This window comes from Molossus molossus, unplaced genomic scaffold, assembly GCF_014108415.1.
Source record: "Molossus molossus isolate mMolMol1 unplaced genomic scaffold, mMolMol1.p scaffold_m16_p_20, whole genome shotgun sequence".
In the NCBI taxonomy this organism is placed as follows: Eukaryota; Metazoa; Chordata; class Mammalia; order Chiroptera; family Molossidae; genus Molossus; species Molossus molossus.
In genome coordinates this window covers 21,265,804-21,286,510 of record NW_023425356.1, presented here as the reverse complement: position 1 = coordinate 21,286,510, position 20,707 = coordinate 21,265,804, and the positions used below count along the sequence as shown (strand labels likewise).

The window sequence follows — 20,707 nt, the reverse complement described above, 5'->3', positions numbered from 1 at the left end:
TTGAGCATAGGCCCATGCACCAACACGTCAACGGTTTGATTCCCAGTCTTGCCCAGGTTGTGGACCAAATCCCCAGTGGGGGTCATGCAGGAGGTGGCCAATGGATGTTTCCATCTCTCTTTCTCTAAAATCAATAAAGGAAAAAAAAACAACAAAACAAAACCTTTTGTGGTTAATTCAGATGTGTAGTGGATAATACATTATGAAAGATTTAAGCTGTGCGTCCAGGAAGTGAACTGTTCTTTTCCCAGCCCCTTACATCACAATCGGTGTGTCAGTGGAGTTCTTGCTGCAGGGGTTCCCAAGGAGTTTAGCTCAGCCCCTGGGGCTGGGGCAGGGCGTGGCGCGCGCATCAGAGCCCGGCAGCGGCCTCGGTTCTAACGACCCGGTGGGTCCGTGGAGAGCGGAAGGGAGGGAGAGAAAGTAGGAGCCCCGGCCTCAGCCACTGGCCCCCCTCCCAGCCCCACACCGTCCAGCCCCATGGTCCCCGCCGCCGGCGCGCTGCTCTGGGCCCTGCTGCTTAGTCTGGGGACCCGGGCGGCGGCGGGGGCCCAAGGCCTGACTTCAACTGGGACGAAGCCGCCGGCCAGTTTCCGCTTCAGGGGCCCGATGACCCGCAACTACCGGTCCACCCCCGGGTCCGGTGTTCCCCCGAAGAGAAGGGTAATAATGGAGGACGAGGATGACGTCGTGGCCACTGCCGACCGCCTGGCAGGCCCCGCCGCTGCCGAGCTCTTGGCCTCTACAGTGTCCACGGACATCAGCAGGCTGCGTTCATGGGAGCAAGATGAGGACGGGTCTTTGGAGGAGGGGGTTGTGATTAATGCCCATAAGAATAACACCAGAGCAGGGACTGGCCGTGCGATGGTCTCCAGTACAACGAGGAGGTTCAGCTCAAGGTTTCTAGCGAATATCCAGGCGCCAGAATACAGGATGACCACAAGCCTGCCGCCCCCCAAATGGAGACCTACTGAGCTATCGGACACCAGCCTGACCCGGTGGTCAACAGCAGGGTCCACCCCCAGCCGCTGGCCACGATCCTCCTCCACAGCTATGCCACCTCCTGAGGACGTGCGGCTGGTGTTGATGCCCTGGGGCCCGTGGCACTGCCACTGCAAGTCAGGCACCATGAGCAGGACCCGGGCCGGGAGGCTGCAAGGCCTTTCTGGGCGCCTTCGAGTTGGGGCACTGAGCCAGCTCCGTACAGAGCACCGGCCTTGCACCTACCATCAGTGTCACTGTGATCGGCGTCGTGAGGAGTGCCCCCTGGACTCAGGCCTCTGTTCTGATTCCAGCTGCACCACTCAGACTACCACCACAACCACCACCACCACTAGCTCCATGCCCCACCTCAGCACCAGACTCAGACCCACCCCCTTCCCCTTTCTCAGCCCCAGCCCCAGCCCAGCTCTTGCTTTTTGGAGGCAGGTCAGGACTGGGCTGGAGGATATTTGGCATAGCCTCTCTTCAGTATTCACAAAGATGCAACCAGTAAGTGTTTGGTGATGAACCAGGATCCTTGTTGATAGATCTGAAAAGTCCTGAACCAGCCACTGTACTTACATGAACTGTTACTTATCTGTTTGGTTACTGATTCATAATATGTATTGGTTGATTCACGTTATTGTTGGCCATGGATTCCATTTGTTACATCTTGAACAACTGGCTGGTCATTAGGCAAGATGTATTATTGATCATTAGATGATAATTGATCAAACTGTTAAGATTGTAGATATGTAAATAATTCTTGATGCACAGACAATGGATATGGAAGATAATTGTTTTCAGCTTATTAATGCAGTTTAACAGTAACAACAGCCAATATTTGAGGTCTTGCTATATGCACTACACTTAGATCAGACCTCCAACAGCCCTGAGGTATTATCCCCACTTTAGAGCTGAAGAAATAGGGGTTTATTTTTGTTTTTATTTTTTTAGAGAGGAAGGGGGAGATAGAAACATTGATGTGAGAGCCTGAACGGTGTGGCTCAGTGGTTGAGTGTAGACCCATGCACCAAGAGGTTGCCAGTTCAATTCCTGGTCAGGGCACATGCCCAGGTTGTGGGCCCAATCCCCAGTGTGGAACACGCAGGAGGTGGCCAATTAATGTTCTCTCTAATCGATGTTTCTATCTCTCCCTCTCCCTTTCTCTAAAATCAATAAAAATAAAAATAAAAAAGAAACATTGATGTAAGAGAGAAACATTGATAGGCTGCCTCCTGCACTCCCCCTACTGGGGATCAAGCCGGCAAACCAGGCATGTGCCCTGACCAGGAATTGAACCTGGACCTCTCAGTCCATGGGACAGTGCTCAATCCACTGAGCCACATGGCCAGGCAGAAATAGGGGTTTATAAAGCTAGTAAGTGGCAGAGTCACAGCAGGATTTAAACCAGATTTGACAGTAGTACCAATGCTCTTAATCACCACTATCCATAAGAACTGTCCTAGGATTATTCTCAGCAACCTAAGGACTCTCGAGGAAGGACAGTCCTTTGCTTTATCAAAAGAGCTACCGAAGGCTCTGATTGACCTGATAAAATATTCTCAATTGATAGGATGACAGGAACTTTGGGGAGAGCAGGACAATAAAATGTATACATGGTTGCTTTAATGGTTTTTGTCTTTCTCCTTGTGTCCAATGCCATTATTCAATATAAAAAAGCATCATCAGTAGGGGGCAGTAGTGTTGAGGGAATGAGGATTTGTGGGGAAAGGGAGATAAAGCAAGGAAAAATGAAACAGATGCCAATATAATATTTCCCCTTTTCTCTATTTTGTTTCCTTACCCAGATAGACAGAAACCGGAGGTAATGGCCACTTGATCTGCAAGAAGAGGTGTCAGCATCTCAACCTCTCCTCCCCTTTCAATCCCAGCACCCACTGAGTATTTTTAGTACAGAAAAACAAAACTAGAAAAAACATTGTTTGGCCTTGTGTCTTTTTACAGAGGTATCTGAGGGAGGAGAGACCAAAAATCTTATAAAATTGAACTGGGTAGCCAGCAGCATCTGGCTTGGGCCCTTCCCATCCCCCAGGATAAAATGGTTGTTGTTCATCTACATTTCCAGTTGTTTTTAAACACAGTTCTTCTTTTGAAAAAACTGATATGAATGCCAAGCAGGAGTTGAACCCTTAGATGATGGTCTTGCCTTCACAACAGCCTTTTCTCCTTAGAAAGGACAATGGTACAAAATCCCACGTTAGCCACTTTCTAGGGGTTACCTTCATCAGCCATATTTATCATTTAACCCAACATACATCTGTAGTGATTACTCTGTGACTATTTTGCTTAAACTTTTTATTTGAAAAATGTATTTAGAAGTCCAACAAATGTTCAATATAAATTATGACTCTCAAAACCATTCCCATCACTCTAAATATTGTTAAAGTGATGGTAGCACACACATTAGAGAAGGTAGCTAAAGGAGACAGAGAACCAAAGAAAAGATTACGTCCAAAGAATCGGCGTTAAGAATAAGGCAAAAGATCAGGGGGACCAGAGAGTCCAGGAGCCCCCATCTTTCTACCCTATCCTGTCAACCCTTTAGATCTAGTAAAACCCTCATGCTATTGAGCTACTTTCAGAGCAACTAACTTGACTGTAACAGAGTAAATGGGAATGTTATAAATATGAGCAATCTTAGGCCCTGAAAAACTTCAGGAAATACACTGAAACTTGAAAAAATTAGAACCTCAGTAATTGTAGGTGGGGCAAACTGCATGGATGGTGGAATCAGCAGAGTGGGTCCTCATTCCCACATTCCTGACCCCCACTACCATCAAACAGGATGCTTCCTTTTACTGAACTACCGAGACCCCCGCCTTCTGCATACAGAGCAGGCAGGAGCTCATCTGTCCCGTTCTGTCTTCCTAATCTCCCTGCAAAGAAGGGGCCAGAACAAAAAACACCTGAGAAAACTGAGTGTCTAAAGAACCTACTACTCCATTTCTTTCCCACCTAAAGCAGACTCTTCAGCCCGGTGGAGAGTGGGACCTGTTCTTCAGACAAAACTCCCTGAGTCTTATTTACGTCTGGTTCCAGGACTAGGGCACAGAAATAGAGCTTAAAATTTGGGGAGGAGAGTGCTGGGGTGTCTATGACTCTACTGATTTTCTCTCCCACCCTTCCCTAATCCCACCACTACAGGAACCCCTCCCCACTGAACAAGAAAGGAGAAGCATTGTACATGTCCATCACAGAAACAACCCATGCAAGCACAAGCAACACGATGGCTAAAGAACTATTTGAAGATTATGTGCAACCCTATTAAGCCTACTTTACAGAGTCTAGTTCATCAAGGCTCAGGCTTAGGATGACTAATGGGATGGGGTTAGGATGGGGGATAGAAATCACTTAAGAGAAAAATATGTTGACTCTAGAGCACTGGCTCTCAACTGGGAGGCACTTGGCAATGTCTGGGGACATTTTTGGTTATCACTAGGGTGGGCCAGGGACACTGCTAAACATCCTGTAATGCACAGGTCAGTCCCCCACTACTAAGAATTATCCCACCCAAAATGTTAAGTGTCCACACTGAGAAACCTCGCTTTATGTGTCTCCCTGCTCCCAGGTTGTGAGGACTAAGATTTCTAAACTCACAGCTAATTATTTGCAACCAATTTATCTCCCCACTTTCCACCCTCATGGTCAGAAAGGAAGTCCACCCTGAGACATAACTCCTAGTTTTGCTGCATTCTGGGTTTCTCTCCAGATCCCTCTTCCTCCTCTCACCTGGGCCAGCAGGGAGGTTGGCAGTGGGCAGGCCAAGTCCCCGAGACCTAACTGGAATGTCATCAGGTTAAGATCCATCTCTTACTGTGAGTCTTATTCAATGGGAAACAAGGTTCTTATCAGGGATGGGGTTAAGGACAGAGGTAGTAGCAGGGTGGGGGTAATTAAGAGAACTCATCTTAAATTAAAATTTTAATTAATTTAAAAAAAGAGAAAATACTGGGGAGCTAGCAATACTACAGAAACAGGGTTAGAGGCCTAACTAGAGAAAGACGCTGGTATTGGCAGAGAGAGATTAAGGTCTGAGATTTAAAAAGAGTAGACTAGGCAGTGGTTACCCTCCCAGCCCCTGCTTGATGTCTGCTTCAGTTCATTCCAGGAGGAAGGAGAAGGGCAGGGAGGTAGGGAGCTTCTCAGCAAAGCCAGCTTTGGCTTGGTAACCTCACCCACCTGCCATTTAAGGAGTTCCAGGTTAATAGTTTAAAAACAGGGGCACCCAGACCATCATTCAGGAGAAGGGAACTCATTCCAGGTTTCCAGAAACTCCTATTTCAGATCTGAGAGTGTCCAGGGCTTCAGCTGAACTCCTCTGGCCAACCAGTAGTCACTTGGTCAGTCCTGCTGCCTTGACCCCATCTCCAGGAGGGGCTATTGCCAGAGGAAGTAGAGGGAGTCCAGCCCCCAAGCCTTTTGAGGCACTATCAGGCAGATAAGGAAAAGAGGGGCCCTGGGAACACTGGTTTTAGGAGGGATCTGGTGGGGATAGCATCTTTTCTGGGCTGGGCACAGAGTGGAGACTTCAGACAGCAGAACCTAATTTTAAAAAAAAAGAAAAGATTAGCCTCAAAGAAAACCAAGTCCTGGGAAAAAGGCACCACTTAGCGCAGACTATTTCCATAATGTGCTCTTTTCTCTATTTCTGTCTGCACATCCCTCTCTCTGCTTTTCTGGATCTTACATTACTGACCCTCCCTCCCAGTCTAATTCTTCCTTCCCTTGATTCCCATTCTTGCAGAGGATCAGGATTCTAAGGCAGAGCATCAGCAGGTGTTGGAGGTGTTGGGTGGCTTTCTCTAATCACTCACCATTCCTGTTGGAGTTACAAGCCCCTAGAATTGCTCCATAGCCTGTCTCGGTTTCCTTTGGATCTCATCTGCTCCTGAACCGCACCTGTCTATGAAAAAGCACATGTGAAACTCTCTCCTAAGTCTTCATGTCTCACAGTAAGAGATCTCCCATGTGCTCTCCATGGAAGAGGTTGACCCCATATCCTTCACAATAAAATCCTCTGGAAATGGGCTGGCTGGTGTAGCTCGGTTGACTGAGTGTCATCCCATGTACCAGGAAGTCGAGGTTTGATTCCCGGTCAGGGCACATGCCTGGGATTCTGGGCTTGATCCCTAGTAGGGGATGTGAAGGAGATAGCGAGTTGATGTCTCTCTCTCTCTGAAATTGCCCTGGTTGGTTTGGTTCAGTGGTTAGAGTGTCAACCCCCAGACTGAAGGGTTGTGGGTTTGAGTCCCAGTCAAGAGTATATACCTGGGTTGCAGGTTTTATCCCTGGCCCCAGCTAGGGTTGTGTGGGAGGCAACCAATCAATGTGTCTCTCTCACATCAATGTCTGTCTCTGTCGCTCTCTTTCCCTCACTCCTCTTCATCTAAAAACCAGTGGAAAACTATCCTCGGGTGAGGATTAACCACCCCCCCAAAATCAATAATAAATAAATAAAAGCATGGGTTAAAATAACAACAAAAAATTAGTCTTTTACTAATAAGATCCTCTCACAAAGGACCCTATCATAGTTATCTAAGTTTTGCAATTGGTGAAAAAACTCCTTCACTTTCTCCAGGCCCATTTCCCTGAGTTATTTTTTTGTTACTCCTCACCCAAGAGTTATTTTTTTCCATTGATTTTTATGTCTTATTTATTTTTTATTTATCTTCAGATAGAGTGGGAAAGAGGGGAAGAGAGAAACATCAATGTGAGAGAGACACATCAACTGGCCTTCTCCCACCGGACTCAGACCAGGGTGGGGGATGAACTGCAACCAAGGTACCTGTCCTTGAACCAGAACTGAACCCGAGACTCATTGGTCTGCGGGCCAAAGCTCTAACTGCTGAGCCAAACCGGCCAGGGCTTTTTCTTTTTCTTTATTGATTTCTAGAAAGAGGAAGAGAGAGATAGAAACATTGATGAGAGAGAACACTGATTGGTCACCTCCTACATGTCCCTCACTGGGGATCATGCCCACAACCTGGGCATGTGCTCTTACTGGGAATCCAACCGGTGACTTCCTGGTACATGGGTCGATGCTCAACCACTGAGCCACACCAGCTGAGCTTCCACTGATTTTTAGAGAGAGTAGATGAGAGGGAGGGAGGGTAGGTGTGCTTCCTGCACACACCCTGACCAGGGTGAGGGATCAAATTTGCAACCCAGGTACTTGCCCTTGACCAGGAATCGATCCCGTAACTCTCTGGTCTGTGGGCCAACACTCTAATCACTGAGCAACACTGGCCAGGGCCTATTTCCCTTACTTTGAGAGCAGAAATACATATTAGATGTTATTTAGGACAGAGATGCTCAGCTTTTTCCTGCCCTAACACTCCCAACAACAATATGCCTTACTGTGGCACTGAAACAGCAGTTCTTAACGAACAGAAGGAAGGGATAAGGTTTTTGGAAAATGCCATCCAAGTAACTCTTAAAGACTTATATACCTCACATACCAATTAATAACAATCTGTTAACTGTAAAAATGAGGGAGGGTAGGCCAGAGATCTGAAATGTCAGGTCCCAGGTTGGTGCAACTGGTGACCAGGATTATAATCCTAGCTTATTTCCCCATCAAATATTCTGTTATGACCCCTGCTTCAACTCTGAAAGATGAACAGTTCTAGGCCACAACCTCATATCAAACCGACCCCATTCCCTTATTACCATGGCAAGTCCATCTCTGTTCTCCATCTCCCCAGAGCCAATGTGAGTCAAGTGGACAAAATTCATTGGTTCTCCAATCATGGTCCGGTCGATCCGTCTCCTCTTCTTCTTCTGCTTGGAGAAAATAGGGGAGTTACGTTTGAAAGCCCCTCCTGCAGTCACACTGGAGGAAGGAAAAAAGGAGTCTTGAAGACCACTAAGGGAAGAGCTTTAGGGCCTTGTAGGAAAGGGGATATGGTATTATAATAGGAAAATAAATCACTAGGATATAAAAGGCAAGGCTGGAATAACAAACAGAGGACACAGGCAGTGTGCTGAGGGCAGTGGCCTGCAGAGTGAATACTGAACAAAGAAAGGACATGTCAAAGTCACCTCTAGCTAATGAGGAAACAATGGGGAAAACTGACAGGTATTAAGCTCCACCCACAACCCCCACCCAATTCAGAATGGACAGGAACAGGAAGTGATAGCTAGAACTATTTGCTTCTTCCATCACCCAGTCCCCTTTCTTCTAGTACATACCTGCCTGGCCATAGAGACTATCCTGACAGAGAGGGAAGCAAGAAGTGTGCTTTTTAGACAGCAGAACCTACATGGTGTTTACTTCACAGTATTCACAGTATACGGTAACTGATTTGTGTGTGTGTTGCGGTGGGGGTGGGGAGACTCACCGGCTGGGGTTTCTCTACCACACAGCAGCCCAGTTTGTGCCAAAATTCACTCATGTTCCCTGACGGTTCCAGTTTCACTCCTCTGCCTGAGGCCCCAGAGGGCTCTTGCTCAGGAGCCTTGACCGCCCACTCCTCTCTCCCTTCAGGTGTAACAACACCCTGGGTTCAATCAGCAAGACAGGTCTATAGAAAGTCGAGTTCTCGGAACCCTTGGCTGAGCAGTGAAGGTCAGTATGTCTCACACCCTGAGAGACCAGCAGGGCCAGAGAGTGAAGCAGGCAGGCAGGCACAAGGTTATGTCTTTCTCAGGCTTGGAACCCTGGATGAACAGAAAGTGAAGAGAAGAAAGGTTAATGAGAAATCCCTCCCTCCTTGAGAAGCCTCCTGATGAGCCCAGATTCTTGTTCTCCCTTAAAAGCCCTAGTCTTGTACCCAACACTAACCTCCTCCAAACAAAAGAACCTCACAGTTTGACCCTCGGAGAAAGGTCAAGAACCAAAGGACACCAAGGGGTTAAGGAGCAGTAGCTGCTGGTACCAAGAGAGAGAAAGGGGGCTGAAAGCATTTAGGATTAGAGGATAGGAGGGGACTAAAGGAAAGTAACAGAAATGAGCAAAATTTGGAGGGTACTACAAGCTCCACCTTTCTCCGTGGGTTTAGGGCAGAAGGGGAAGAGCATTTAAGTGACTTTGAAGAGGAAACGGTGGTTTTTTGTTCTCACAAACAAGGGCTCCACCCTGGTCCGTCCGTTTTTCCTTACCTTACCCTGAACACCTAGATTTTCATTAAGACCTGACTATCCAAGTCCTAGGTGACTAACTACAGAAGACTGATCCTCAAGAAAGACTTCCCACAGTGAAAAAAATTTCCCTCTCTATTCCCTGCCCTTCTTCCTGCTCATTTCCCTCAACTGAGTTCCAGCCCCTCCCAAAGACATTTAACAGGTCCTTTATTACTTGATCTTGAGATCTTTTCTCAAGGCTGTACACATTCTGTTTCTGTGTCCTGTATCACTGCACTCCCGCCTGTGCACCTCTGCTTGCACATATGTGGCATGGCCGTATCTCCATGTGTGTGTCTTGTTTTGTGTTAGTTTTTTTTTTTTTTTCTTTATTGATTTTAGAGAGAGAGGAAGGGAGAGGGAGAGAGAGATAGAAACACTGATGACACAGAACATGGACTGGCTGCCTCCTGCATGCCCCCCCACTGAGCATATGTCCTGACCCAGAATCAAACTAGCGACCTCTTGGTGTATGGGTCCACGCTCAACCACTGGGCCACACTGGCCAGACTCCATGTGTGTGTCTTGTATAGATCTGCGCACAGGCTGCAGGTCCATGTGCCAGGTATCTTCTGTCCCATAAGAAATCTTTTTCCAGCCTCTCCGCCCTCTTCACATGTCCTATTGTGCCACTCTGCTCTAGCCTGCCTCTATCCCTCCCTCCTCCCCTCATGCTGTGACCTCATGCTTCTCCCTCCACATCACTTCCATCCCCAAGCATCATCAGCCAACCAGACACAAGGAACTTTCCAAAGCATTAGTGTCCAAGGAAAAACTTTCATTACTGCCAGCCAGGGTAGGGTACACCTGAGTTTCCTCTATACTCACTGCGTTCTCCAGGCCTATAACACAGGCAATCTCAAAGTTTCCAAACAGGGCAGTTTTATAAATACTATACTTGAGCATGAATATGAATCTCCCATCCCTCTAGGCCAGGAACCCCGAGGTCCTGGCACCCTAGACTGATCCAAGAACTGAGTTGTTGTTTAAACAGCCCTGAGATGAGATCACACAAACACTGAGATACAGCTTCTAAGGGAGGGAAGGACCCAGGAGCCGGGGCTTTCTTTTACTTCCCTTCTCACCACTGGAGAGGAGGAGTAACAAGATAGGACGGAAGTCAGAACACAGTTGTCCAGAGAGGGGAGCTGTGGTCAATGGGGAAGTCAGTCACAGGGTTTGTAGTGATAGTGGTGGCAGCCTGTGGTAAGGGTTGGAGGCAGGGGTGGGGGATGGTGAAGAAAACAATGAAGAATCAGAGGAAACCCCCAACACCGCCAGACAGGCTGTACTGAGACTGAACTCTCCCCAACACCCCCCTGCTCAAAGCTGAGTGGACAGAAGTGGATGGTGGGAGGAGAGAAGAAAAGGGGGAGAGGAGAGAGAGGGAAAGGGGCAGTGTAGGGAACAAGGACATTTCTGTTCCTTTTCCAGCGATCTGGCCGGAGCTGGGTGGAGGGAAAGTGTGTGTGTGTGGAACTTGGCATGAAATGACCAATGATGATGAGAAGTGACCAGGAAATTCCATTCCCCAGGACATAGGACATAAGGGTTTCTAAAACTTGGGGGGTGGGGTCAGAGTGTGGAGAAATTGGGCAGGGTGAAACCGGGAATGGAGGTGTGGGGGGGAGAATAAGGCCAGAAAAGTAAGAGTGATTGGCTGCCACTCTCATTCTTTAAAATATCTAAAGATTAGGTTGAGGAAAAATGAAGTCCTGGTAAGTCCAGGAAGAAGTACGGAATCCAAGGCCCACTATTTCAGTCCCACAGTGATGGGAAGGGGCTGGGAAAATAGCAGGAGGAATCAGGATTAAACCACATAAATCCATATCCTGACAGCCAAGTAGCTCTGAGAACCGGGCCTAAGTCCCAAATAGGAAGAGTGAATTGGAGCTGGGAAAGCCACCAAGGTCACACCGGGGCTTAATAGCTTCGGAACTACTGGGGAGTGAGAAGGGATGGGAGAAAGGTTCGAGGGAGGAAGGACATACAGAGGTAGTTCCCCAGTCCTAGTCTAGCCCCAAACCGGTTTTCCCGGTCCCGCTGCCTGCAGCCCCAAGGCCTCCAACCCGCTGCCTGACAAGCCTTCACAAGAAGCAGCTGGAGTGAAAGAGAAAGAGAATTAAGAGAATGGAGTGAGCAATAAACCCAGGGCTGTAGCCGGTCCCCTGTGGAGACCTCCAGGCAAGAAGAGCTACCGAGGGGCTCCACATAGGTAGGGATAGACCCCACTTTTCAGGCAAGTGACAGGCATCTGCCCCAGCTCCAATCGTGCCCCTCCCCAGGAAAGGTCTTGTGGGGGCTAAAGATGAAACATAAATAGTCCCTAAGCGCCCCCTCAGTATACTGTCATTCCAGTCACAAACTCCATTTCTGCCGACCCCTCAACTCTACCCAGACATTCTCTGCTCCTCCCGTCGCTGAACGAGGAGTGGGACCCCTCGGTGCAGCTTTCGGACTTTGTCACCGTCTTCCGTGGCTACCTTAGTCTCAGATTTAGACCTTCCAGGACCCTGCTCGGCTCCACTTTGTCCGGCACACGCCACCACCGAGGTCGGTGAGTCTCGGAGACCTTCCTGCCACCTCCCCCACAACCCCGGTCCCCTCTTTCCCTTCTCCTCTCCAGCGGCCTCACTGTGGGCGCCGCATGAGCGTGGACGGGGCGGTTACTCAGGGGGCGCACCCCTTTCCCCACCGACCCAGCCGGTCCACAGCCTCCTCCCCCACCCCCAGCATCCGGTGCGGCGCCGTCGGGCAGGGCAGGCGGGGCGCCCCGGCGGGGGGCCAACTCCACGGTCTCACCTGCTCTGCTCCGGCATCGAGGCGCCCGGCTGCAGCTTGTGGGGGGCTCCCGCTCGGTGCCCGCCAGTGTGGGGTTCCGGGACTCGCTCCCCGGAGCGGTGGGGAGCCGAGGGCGGGTCGGCAGAGGTGGGGCTGGCCGAGGGCGGAAACGGCGGCGACGCGATTACGAAACCCGTCCGGCTGGGAGGCGGGCGCACAGCTCCCCCCCGGACTGCGGCGGCGCTGCACCGGCGGGCGGGAGGCCCGGAGCCCCCGAGGCCGCCGCCCTGCTCGGCGCACTGCGGAACCGCGACCTTTCGCTGAGGCCCGGCGCCCCGGAATCGCGCGTTCCCTTTGCTCCAGGCATTGCGGGGCAAAAGGAAGCGGAGCCCTTAAATCCCCTGGATCCGACCAAGTTCCGAGTTTCTCAGACGAACCCCCCAGTCTTCTGTGTTCTACCCCAAATGGAACAGGGCTCGGGGGGCCCTGTGAGGGTTGGGGGGCGAGTCGGGAGGAGTGGAGGTTAGGGGGAGGGATGGAGCATTTTCCTAATTCTCAAAAACACTTCATAGCCGGATCCTTAAATTGGGGGATAAAGGGGCACTCCTCCATTGTTGTCTAGAGTTAAGATTTTTAATCCATAAACCTAAAATCAGAGGACAACTACTTGCTTTTTCAGTGCACCCCCAGTCAGTAGGGGGGTGCTGAAAGAGCTGGGCAATAACTGTGCAGACCAATAAACCTACAGAGAGATGCCTTAATCGTGTCTTCCTCCGGAAAGTGTTCTGGAACCTATCGTTTGAATTAGCCGAGTCAGGCAGGGAGGGGCGGGGAGTCCTTCCGCCCTTCTTAGGAGGGGCTGCATTGCAGGGGGAGACTGAGCGGACAGACTCAGTCACAGAAGAGAGAGGGAGCTTGAAGACAAAGCCGGCGAAGCCCCCTCTGCTGCCTTTCTCTCCAGCCCAGAGCAGGGACCGAGCCTGGGGTCCTCTCTCCATCTTTGGAACACACACTAGTAATTCATTGATAACAGGTAAACTAAACTGGGGGGCGGCGGGGGGGGGGGGCTGCAAAGATAGAAGAGCAGCTGCTTCTGGTTAGGTTGAGGACCCCAAATAGGGATGAAGTTGGGGGACAGTTCAAGAGAATAGAAGGCGCCGCTATGAACAACGGTAGATAATTTGTTCATTTGTTCACCGTTTTACATCTCTTGCATACATCTCCATCCATGCCTTATAATCCTGAACACAGACATTAATTTTTAACAATTTACATGTAGTTATTTCTAAACAGTTATCTCATTTCAGGTACCTATTTGCCTATAATTTATTGTCCTGTGTATTTTATCTTTGGTCTAGTTATCTCTATCTTCCTTTCAAGCTATAATTTTAAAAAAATGAATCTCTAGTCCTACTGTATTGCTCTAGCCTCTATTTCCCTATATTTCCAATCTTTTTTCTATAGTATTCTATTGATGTGTCTACCCTCACCCCAAACTTGTCTCCATAGGAGGGAGTTTGGGGGAAGGGACATGAGATAATATTGAGATTAATCCTCACATTTCTTTTTCTTTTTTTGTTAATCCTCACCCGAGGATATTCGTCCATTGTTTTTTTGTTTTGTTTTTTAGGTAGAGTGGAAGGGAGGGAGGGAGGGAGGGAGGGAGAGAGAGAGAGAGAGAGAGAGAGAGAGAGAGAGAGAGAGAGAGAGAGAAACATCAATGAGAGAGACACATCGATTGGTTGCCTCCCGCAAGATGCCAACCAGGACCAGGGATCAAATCTGTAACCCAGGTATGTGCCCTTGGTGCTCTCCATTGGGAATCAAACCAGAGACCCTTCAGTCTGCAGGCCATCGCTCCAGCCACTGAGCCAAACTCTCCAGGGCCCTCACCTTTCCTTTAACAGTCTCCTCCCCATCTCAGACCTTTGCTCCAAAGAAGTAGCTTGAGGCAGGAAGGTGGGGACCCCTGTGTTGGAGAACTACCTGATCCCATATTGAAGTAGTATAGCCCACAAGAGCTAAGTACAGGGACAGATCCTGGAAAAGGAATGTTTATTTGCAGCTCAGTGTAATAGGTGGGGAAGGACAAGGCTAATAGAAAAATCCAAGCCCAGAATAAACCACATATAATGAGTTGCCAGAACACTTCCATTCCCCACCATCACCATCCCTTGCCCTTCCATCCCACTGTGGCAGCATGACACAGCAAGGCCTGGTTGGGTAGACTCTTGGATTCCCACTGAGAGTCTGGACAAAGGTATTTGGGTGTGTCTGTGTGGCTCAGCGAGAGTGTATCTTTTTATATATATTTGCTAATTAAGCAAATGGAGAGGGGAAGAGAAAGCTAGCTGAAAAGAGACCTCTTGCAAAATTTGGGTACTTGGAAATTAAATTCATACTGCATTAAATTTTAAAATTTCATTATCAATGTAAAGGATATTTTAGTTTCAATTTTCTGTGTAGTCAATGTTCTTGACTTGATTTTAAAAGCCGTTAATGATTGTATGAGTATTTTTCTAGAATGCATTTGGTACTCTCTGTTCATGTCTGTGAATCATACCTAGAGATTTTAGGCTTTTTGAGTTAATAGTTCGTGAAATTTCCCTTAGCTTTTTTAATTGTCAAGAGAAGCTCTGCCAGACACTCAGGGATTGGACGCCTTTGATACATATGATGGCTATAAGAAAAGAAGTCAGTTTGTCACAGCTTTTTCCCTTTCTCAGATTCTAGCTTGCTCTCCACTGCATTTTTGCATGTTCACCGTTCAGATCAGAACCACGGGAACAATCAACACATAACCCATTGAATATCTGCTCTTCAGGAACTAAGAATTCTTGCAAGTTTTGAGAATATTGGTATAGGATTATATAAAGCTGTAGGCAACTCTCTATGTATAACACATCAAAAAAGACCAGATTGGGAGTTATGAGACCTGGGTTCTATCCAAACTGGCTGGGAGGCTTCACAAGTCACTAAATAATTTCTAAGGTGTTTTCTAGTTTTAAAAATCTATGATTTTGCCCTGGCTGGTTTGGCTCAGTGATTAGAGTATAGGCCCACAGACCAAAGGGTCGAGGGTTCGATTCCCCGTCAAGGGCACGTACCTGGTTGCAGGTTCAATCCCAAGCCCTGGTCAGGGTTGTGCGGGGGTACAACTAGTCCCTGTGTCTCTCTCACATCTGTGTTTCTCTCCCTCCCTCCCTCCCTTCCATTCAATCTAAAAAAAATCAATAGAAAAATATCCTTGAGTGAGGATTAACCAACAATATAAAAATAAATAAAAATCTGTGATTTTTCCCCCCCTTAAGATTCTGTTTTTATTTGTTGTTGTTAATCCTCACCCAAGGAGATATATATATATATATATATATATATATATATCCATATATATATATATATATATATATTTTTTTTTTTTTTAGAGAGAGAGTGGAAGGGGTGGGAGAGGGGGAAAGAGAGAGAGAAAGAAAGACATCAATGTGAGAAAGACACATTGACCGGTTACCTCTGCCTCTGGTATGAGCCCTGACTGAGGCTGGGTATCAAACCTGCAGCCCAGGTATGTGCCCTTGACTGGGAATAGAACCTGAGACCCTCCGGTTCTCCGGCTGATGCTCTAACTACTGCGCCACACCAGCCAGGGCTGATTCTATTTTTTTTTGTTACAGATGTTTCTCCTTTTTCACCCCACTGACACCCTCCCCCCATCCCCCCCCCCCCCCGCCCCATCCGTGGCTTTGTTGTCCATGTCCATTGGTTTTGCATACATGCATACATATAAGTTCTGTGGTTTATCTCTTCCCTCTCCCCACCACCCCCTCTTCTGAGGGTTGTCCGTCTGTACCCTACTTCCATGTTTCTGGGTCTACGCTATTCCTCAGACTCTTATGTTCATTATATTCCATAAATAAGTGAGATCATGTGGTTATTTGTCTTGTTCTGCTTGGCTTGTTTCACTTAGGATAATACTTTCCAGGTCCCTCCATGTCGTCTCAAAGGATATCTTTCTTTCTTACAGCTGCATAGTACTCCATTGTGTATATGTACCACAGCTATTTTATCCATTCATCTACTGATGGACATTTGGGCTGTTTCTAGATCTTAGCTATTGTAAATAGTGCTGCTATGAACATGGGGGTACATATGATTCTGTTTTTTAAAGAGCCTATTATATTTGCCCAACGTTATACTAAGCTCTCACCAGAGAAGGCTGGTAAGGGAGAGGATAGAAAAGAAGCCAGCTAGTCCGGCCATTGTGGCTCAGTGGTTGAGCATTGACCCATGCACCAAGAGGTTACTGGTTTGATTCCCAGTTAGAGCATATGCCCAGGTTGTGGGCCAAATCCCCAGTCGGGGGCATGCAGGAGGCGGCCAACTGATGTTCTCTCTTATCGATGTCTCTATGTCTCTTCCTCTCTTTTCCTCTCTAAAATCAGTAAAGAAAAGAAAAATAAATAAAATAAAAGAAGCCAGCTATATAGGTAAATAACTAGTAATACTTAAAAAAAAAATCCCTGTGGTAGAAGGAACATTACTGTCTCCTAAGGTTTGCTTCTTAGGATCTCTATAGCCCCAGACCTAAGCCCTGGTTGATCGGTTGGCAGGTACAACCATGTTTTGTAACTCTTTTTTGTGCACGTCTCTGCAAATTATTGTGGAGATGATCAGAGCTGAATATTATAGGATGATGACCTCACCTTCCTGACATGTTCCCACCCTATTCCAGTCCCTGGATCACACTCCTAAGCAGCTCTTCTGCTTGGGGTTTATTTTAGATCTTGAACCTAATAAGAAAAAGAGCAACTCAGAATTTACTTTTAACTTTAAAAACATTGAGTCTACCTATTCATTCCTCCTAAAGCCACCACACTCACACATAAACATGTTCTAGGTTAATGCATTCTTTTTCTGCCTTAGTAGAGACATTTCACATTATGTGGGCTGAGAGGGTTTCTGTAGGGTGCTGGTTATCATGTTGCTGAACACATTTTGGCAACTATTTTAGGCCACTATTTAGGTGTCTGAAGGTCTGATGAGAGCCAATGGAGTGTGTTGGAGGAAGTCCTTTTGAAACAGGGTTCTATTTTTGGAGGCAGTGGAATGTTCTTTCTGCTCCTTTGGGAACATTTCAGCTAATGCTTCTTGCCCCTTCCCTTGGCTAGAAAGCAGCAGGGTAGAGGCTACAGGGAGGTTTAATAGTCATATAACATTAGGGTGTGGGTGGAATGAGCAAAAAAGGTATTAGAAGTACTCATTAAAGCATGGAAAAGTGTCTGAATTCTGTTAAAGGACCTCCTCGTTCCAATCTAACGTTTACTTTACTTACCTAGAATTTCCAGTCAATTTGCTTTCACTATCATCAGATATATTCTAGCATTGTGACCAGAGAAAACAGACCCGTTATAGCATAGGAAAATTCTTTTAGCACCCGGGTTTTGTTTTGAAGCAGAGGTAGGCTAGAGAGAAATAGATAGACTGTTACGGCTTATCTGTGGACTAATAGGTGGGAGTGGCACGGTATTCATTGTATTAAATAAAGATGGAAAATTAATCAGCAGCCTTGAATATCTTTTGTGTGCAAAGCCCAGCACTTGTGAAGAACGTATAAAGTAGACTGGTTTTTACCCTTGGGTATATTCTCAGTCTCTTGAAGGAGATAAGACTATCCCTATGCATGTAACAGTGATCTGTATCCCCAAACTGATACAGTCAGAAACAACTCTACTAAGTGGTGGGGTAGATGCTAGAAGAATGGGTAGTTGGAGCTGAGTAAGTTTAAGGAAGTCCTCCTGAAAGAGGTTGAGTTTATAATGTTTCTTTTTTTCAAGTTCTTTTTTAAAAATTTTAGAGAGAGAAGGGAGAAAGGAAGATCAATTTGTTTTTCCACTTATGCATTCATTGGTTGATTTTTTTTTTTTTTTTAGAGAGAGAGTGGAAGGGAGGGAAGGGAGAGAGACAAAGAGAAAGAGAGACATTGATGTGAGAGAGACACATCTATTGATTGCCTCCTGCATGCACCCCAACCAGGGCCAGGGATCAAACCTGCAACCCAGCCCAGCTGGTGTGGCTCAGTGGTTGAGCATTAACCCATGCACCAAGAGGTCACCGGTTTGATTCCTGGTCAAGGTACATGCCTGGGTTGCAGGCTCAATTCCCAGCAGGGGGCATGCAGGAGGCAGCCGATCAAAGGTTCTCTCACATTGATGTTTCTGTCTCTTTCTTCTCCCTTCCTCTCTAAATATCAATAAAAATATATTTAAAAACAAAACAAAACAAAAACACCTGCAACTCAGGTATGTACATACCCTTGATCAGGAATCGAACCTGAGACATTTCAGGGCACAGGCCGAGGTTCTAGCCACTGAGTCACACTGGCCAGGGCCATTGGTTGATTCTTGTAGGTGCCCTGACTGGGGATCAAATCCACAAATTTGGAGTATTGGGACAATGCTCTAACCAACTGAGCTACCTAGCCAGGGCTATAACAGGGTTTAGAAGGCAAGGAGGAAAACAGAAAGCCAAAATGTCATGGAAGCCCTTTACAGAGTTACCATAACCTGTTAAACCAAAGGCAGGAAGAAGTTCTGTAATTGCAAACATAATAGAAGTTCAGGGGAAAGATTGCTCTAAGAACTTGAGAGTATTGAAACTTGGGTAGTATTTTGGGGGGGGAGGGGTTCAAGTTAAGAGAGCTTTATTAGCCCTGCGGCAACTGTCCCATCCTACACAGAGGAGAGCAGCCTTGGGTAGTATTTTTTAAATTCATTTTGCATTTTTAAAATGTTTTTACTGATTTTTTTAGAGAGGGGAAGTAGGGAGAGAGACAGAAACATCAATGAGAGAGAAGCATCAACATTTATCAGCTGCTTCCTGCACACCCCTTACTGGGGATCAGGCACGAAACCCAGGCATGTGCCCTGGCCAGAAATCAAACCAGTGACCTTAGTGCATAGTCTGATGCTCAAACACTGAGCCACACCAGCAGGGCACAAACTTGGGTAGTATTTTAAGATGGAGAGTGGAGAGAGTTAAGCGAGACAGTAATGAGTTTAACTGTAGCAGAGAATATACTAGTACTAAGAAGAATAGGCCCATATTCCGAAAGGCCTTGAAAACCAGACTCAAGAATGACTAGAATCAGTAGGTAGTAAATAACTCATTCCAAGTTGGGGAGAAGTTAGGAATTAGTAGAAAATGGTAATGGAGGAAGAGTTCCTGTAGCTTATCCCAGGGCACTTGGGTTATGTACAGAGGCAAATGGAGATGTAAAGATTCTAATTAAGGAAAGGCCATAGATCACAAAGAATTTGCTATATCATGAAGACTGACAAGTGGTTTCTTTCTAGGAAGTTATGAGGGACCCTGTGAGTAGCCAGTACAGCTCCTTTCTTTTCTGGAGGATGCCCATTCCCGAACTGGATCTGTCGGAGCTGGAAAGCCTGGGTCTGTCAGATACATCCACCTACAAGGTCAAGGACAGCAGCGCTGGCAAAATGACCGGGCAAGCAACGGAAACAGAGCAGGAGAAAAACCCTGAAGGTGATGCCCTCCTTCAGTACAGCACCTTCAACTTCTGGAGAGCTCCCATTGCCAGCATCCACTCCTTCGAATTGGACTTGCTCTAAGCCCAAGTCTTCTCTCTCCCACCATCTTGCCCTCATTGTCTTCCCTTTCAAGCCCCTTCCTTTCCGTCCTTTTCGCCTATTAATCTTGCTCTCTCCCCTCCATTGTGTTGAGGTGGTGCTGATGAATCTGGCAGAGTTGTGATTTATATATTTATTTATTAATTTATTATTTATTTATTTATTTATTTATTGTATCAATTTCTCTTAAAAGCCCTCAAGCCACAAAGTAAAGGGTTCAGGCAATGGAGTGCACTTACTGGGTCACAAGGATTACTCCTCCCACTCCATATTAACTCCAGAAAACAGGCCTGATGGGGGCACCACAGAGTAGTATAGGAGCATAAAATGAAAGGACTGATTTTTTTTTTTTTTTTTTAACCTCATTTGAATCAGCTTTAGAGATTGCTCAAACTTTCCTAATTTCCTTCTTTAGACCAGTAAACACAAATATTTCTTTAATGGTTGATGAGTACTTTGTAAATTTTAATTTGAGATTATCTGCTACACGACAGTAGGATTTCTAAAAGGCTAAAATGATATAAACCACTTGCTTTTTTATTCTGCTCCTCATAATACACACTTTCTCAGAGAAATTGGGGTGAAAGGTATTAAACAAGGGAATAATATGTCTTAGAAAATTAAAAATAAGGGAAAGCCCTGAGTCATTTCAGAAATAGCTATCCTCTCTCAAAAGGGTGTTTCTTCAAGCCTACTCACTTTACAATTTTGCTTCTAACTGTGGGTTGAAAACTCTGAGGAAAAAATCACTCAATTTCAAATCTGAAAATGCAATCTTGCTGACTACTATGATAATTGGTAAGGTTTTGATTCTGTTTCTAAAAGACATAGGGTTTGGTCCTTAGTATTTTAGACTTGCCCTCCTCCATTTGCCATGTTTATTCATCAATGGGCCTCAGGCACAGTTCTTCAGCTACCTTGAGACTATGAAATGTACAATCACATTCTGACCCTACAGCCTGCTCCCACTCCCAAAATTTTTGTTGCTGATTTGTGGTGCCATTTACTCATTTCTTTAATAAAGACATTCAATCCCAGGATTGCATTCTAGTTTTCTCTCTCTCCACAGGAAAGCAGTATAGATCTCAAGTTAGCCTTGCTTTCACATTCAGCTTATATATATATATTTTCTTCCTAATATTCAGCCTTGAGGA

The 20,707-nt window shown here is 46.6% G+C and overlaps 3 protein-coding genes across 4 annotated transcripts; 2 read left to right on the top strand and 1 right to left on the bottom strand.

Annotated features, from left to right (window-relative positions):
• Positions 1 to 480: 480 nt before the first annotated feature.
• Positions 481 to 2,813, top strand: CUNH1orf56 (chromosome unknown C1orf56 homolog). The gene is made up of 2 exons (XM_036271957.1): positions 481 to 1,491; positions 2,793 to 2,813. The coding sequence occupies exons 1-2, from the start codon at positions 481 to 483 to the stop codon at positions 2,811 to 2,813; spliced, it is 1,032 nt and encodes a 343-aa protein (XP_036127850.1).
• On the bottom strand, positions 2,339 to 12,057 carry CDC42SE1 (CDC42 small effector 1). The gene is made up of 5 exons (XM_036271964.1): positions 11,929 to 12,057; positions 8,346 to 8,664; positions 7,675 to 7,785; positions 5,820 to 5,908; positions 2,339 to 5,547 (listed from the first exon to the last, which is right to left on the bottom strand). The coding sequence occupies exons 2-4, from the start codon at positions 8,397 to 8,399 to the stop codon at positions 5,834 to 5,836; spliced, it is 240 nt and encodes a 79-aa protein (XP_036127857.1). The 5' UTR covers positions 8,400 to 8,664; positions 11,929 to 12,057; the 3' UTR covers positions 2,339 to 5,547; positions 5,820 to 5,833.
• MLLT11 (MLLT11 transcription factor 7 cofactor) lies at positions 11,674 to 19,919 on the top strand. Of its 2 annotated transcripts, none has more exons than XM_036271963.1 (2): positions 11,674 to 11,683; positions 19,257 to 19,919. In XM_036271963.1, the coding sequence occupies exon 2, from the start codon at positions 19,263 to 19,265 to the stop codon at positions 19,533 to 19,535; it is 273 nt and encodes a 90-aa protein (XP_036127856.1). In that variant the 5' UTR covers positions 11,674 to 11,683; positions 19,257 to 19,262; the 3' UTR covers positions 19,536 to 19,919. The 2 variants fall into 2 exon arrangements, with proteins under 2 accessions (XP_036127856.1, XP_036127855.1); XM_036271962.1 differs by lacking the exon at positions 11,674 to 11,683 and adding an exon at positions 12,478 to 12,940.
• The last annotated feature ends 788 nt before the right edge of the window (positions 19,920 to 20,707 follow it).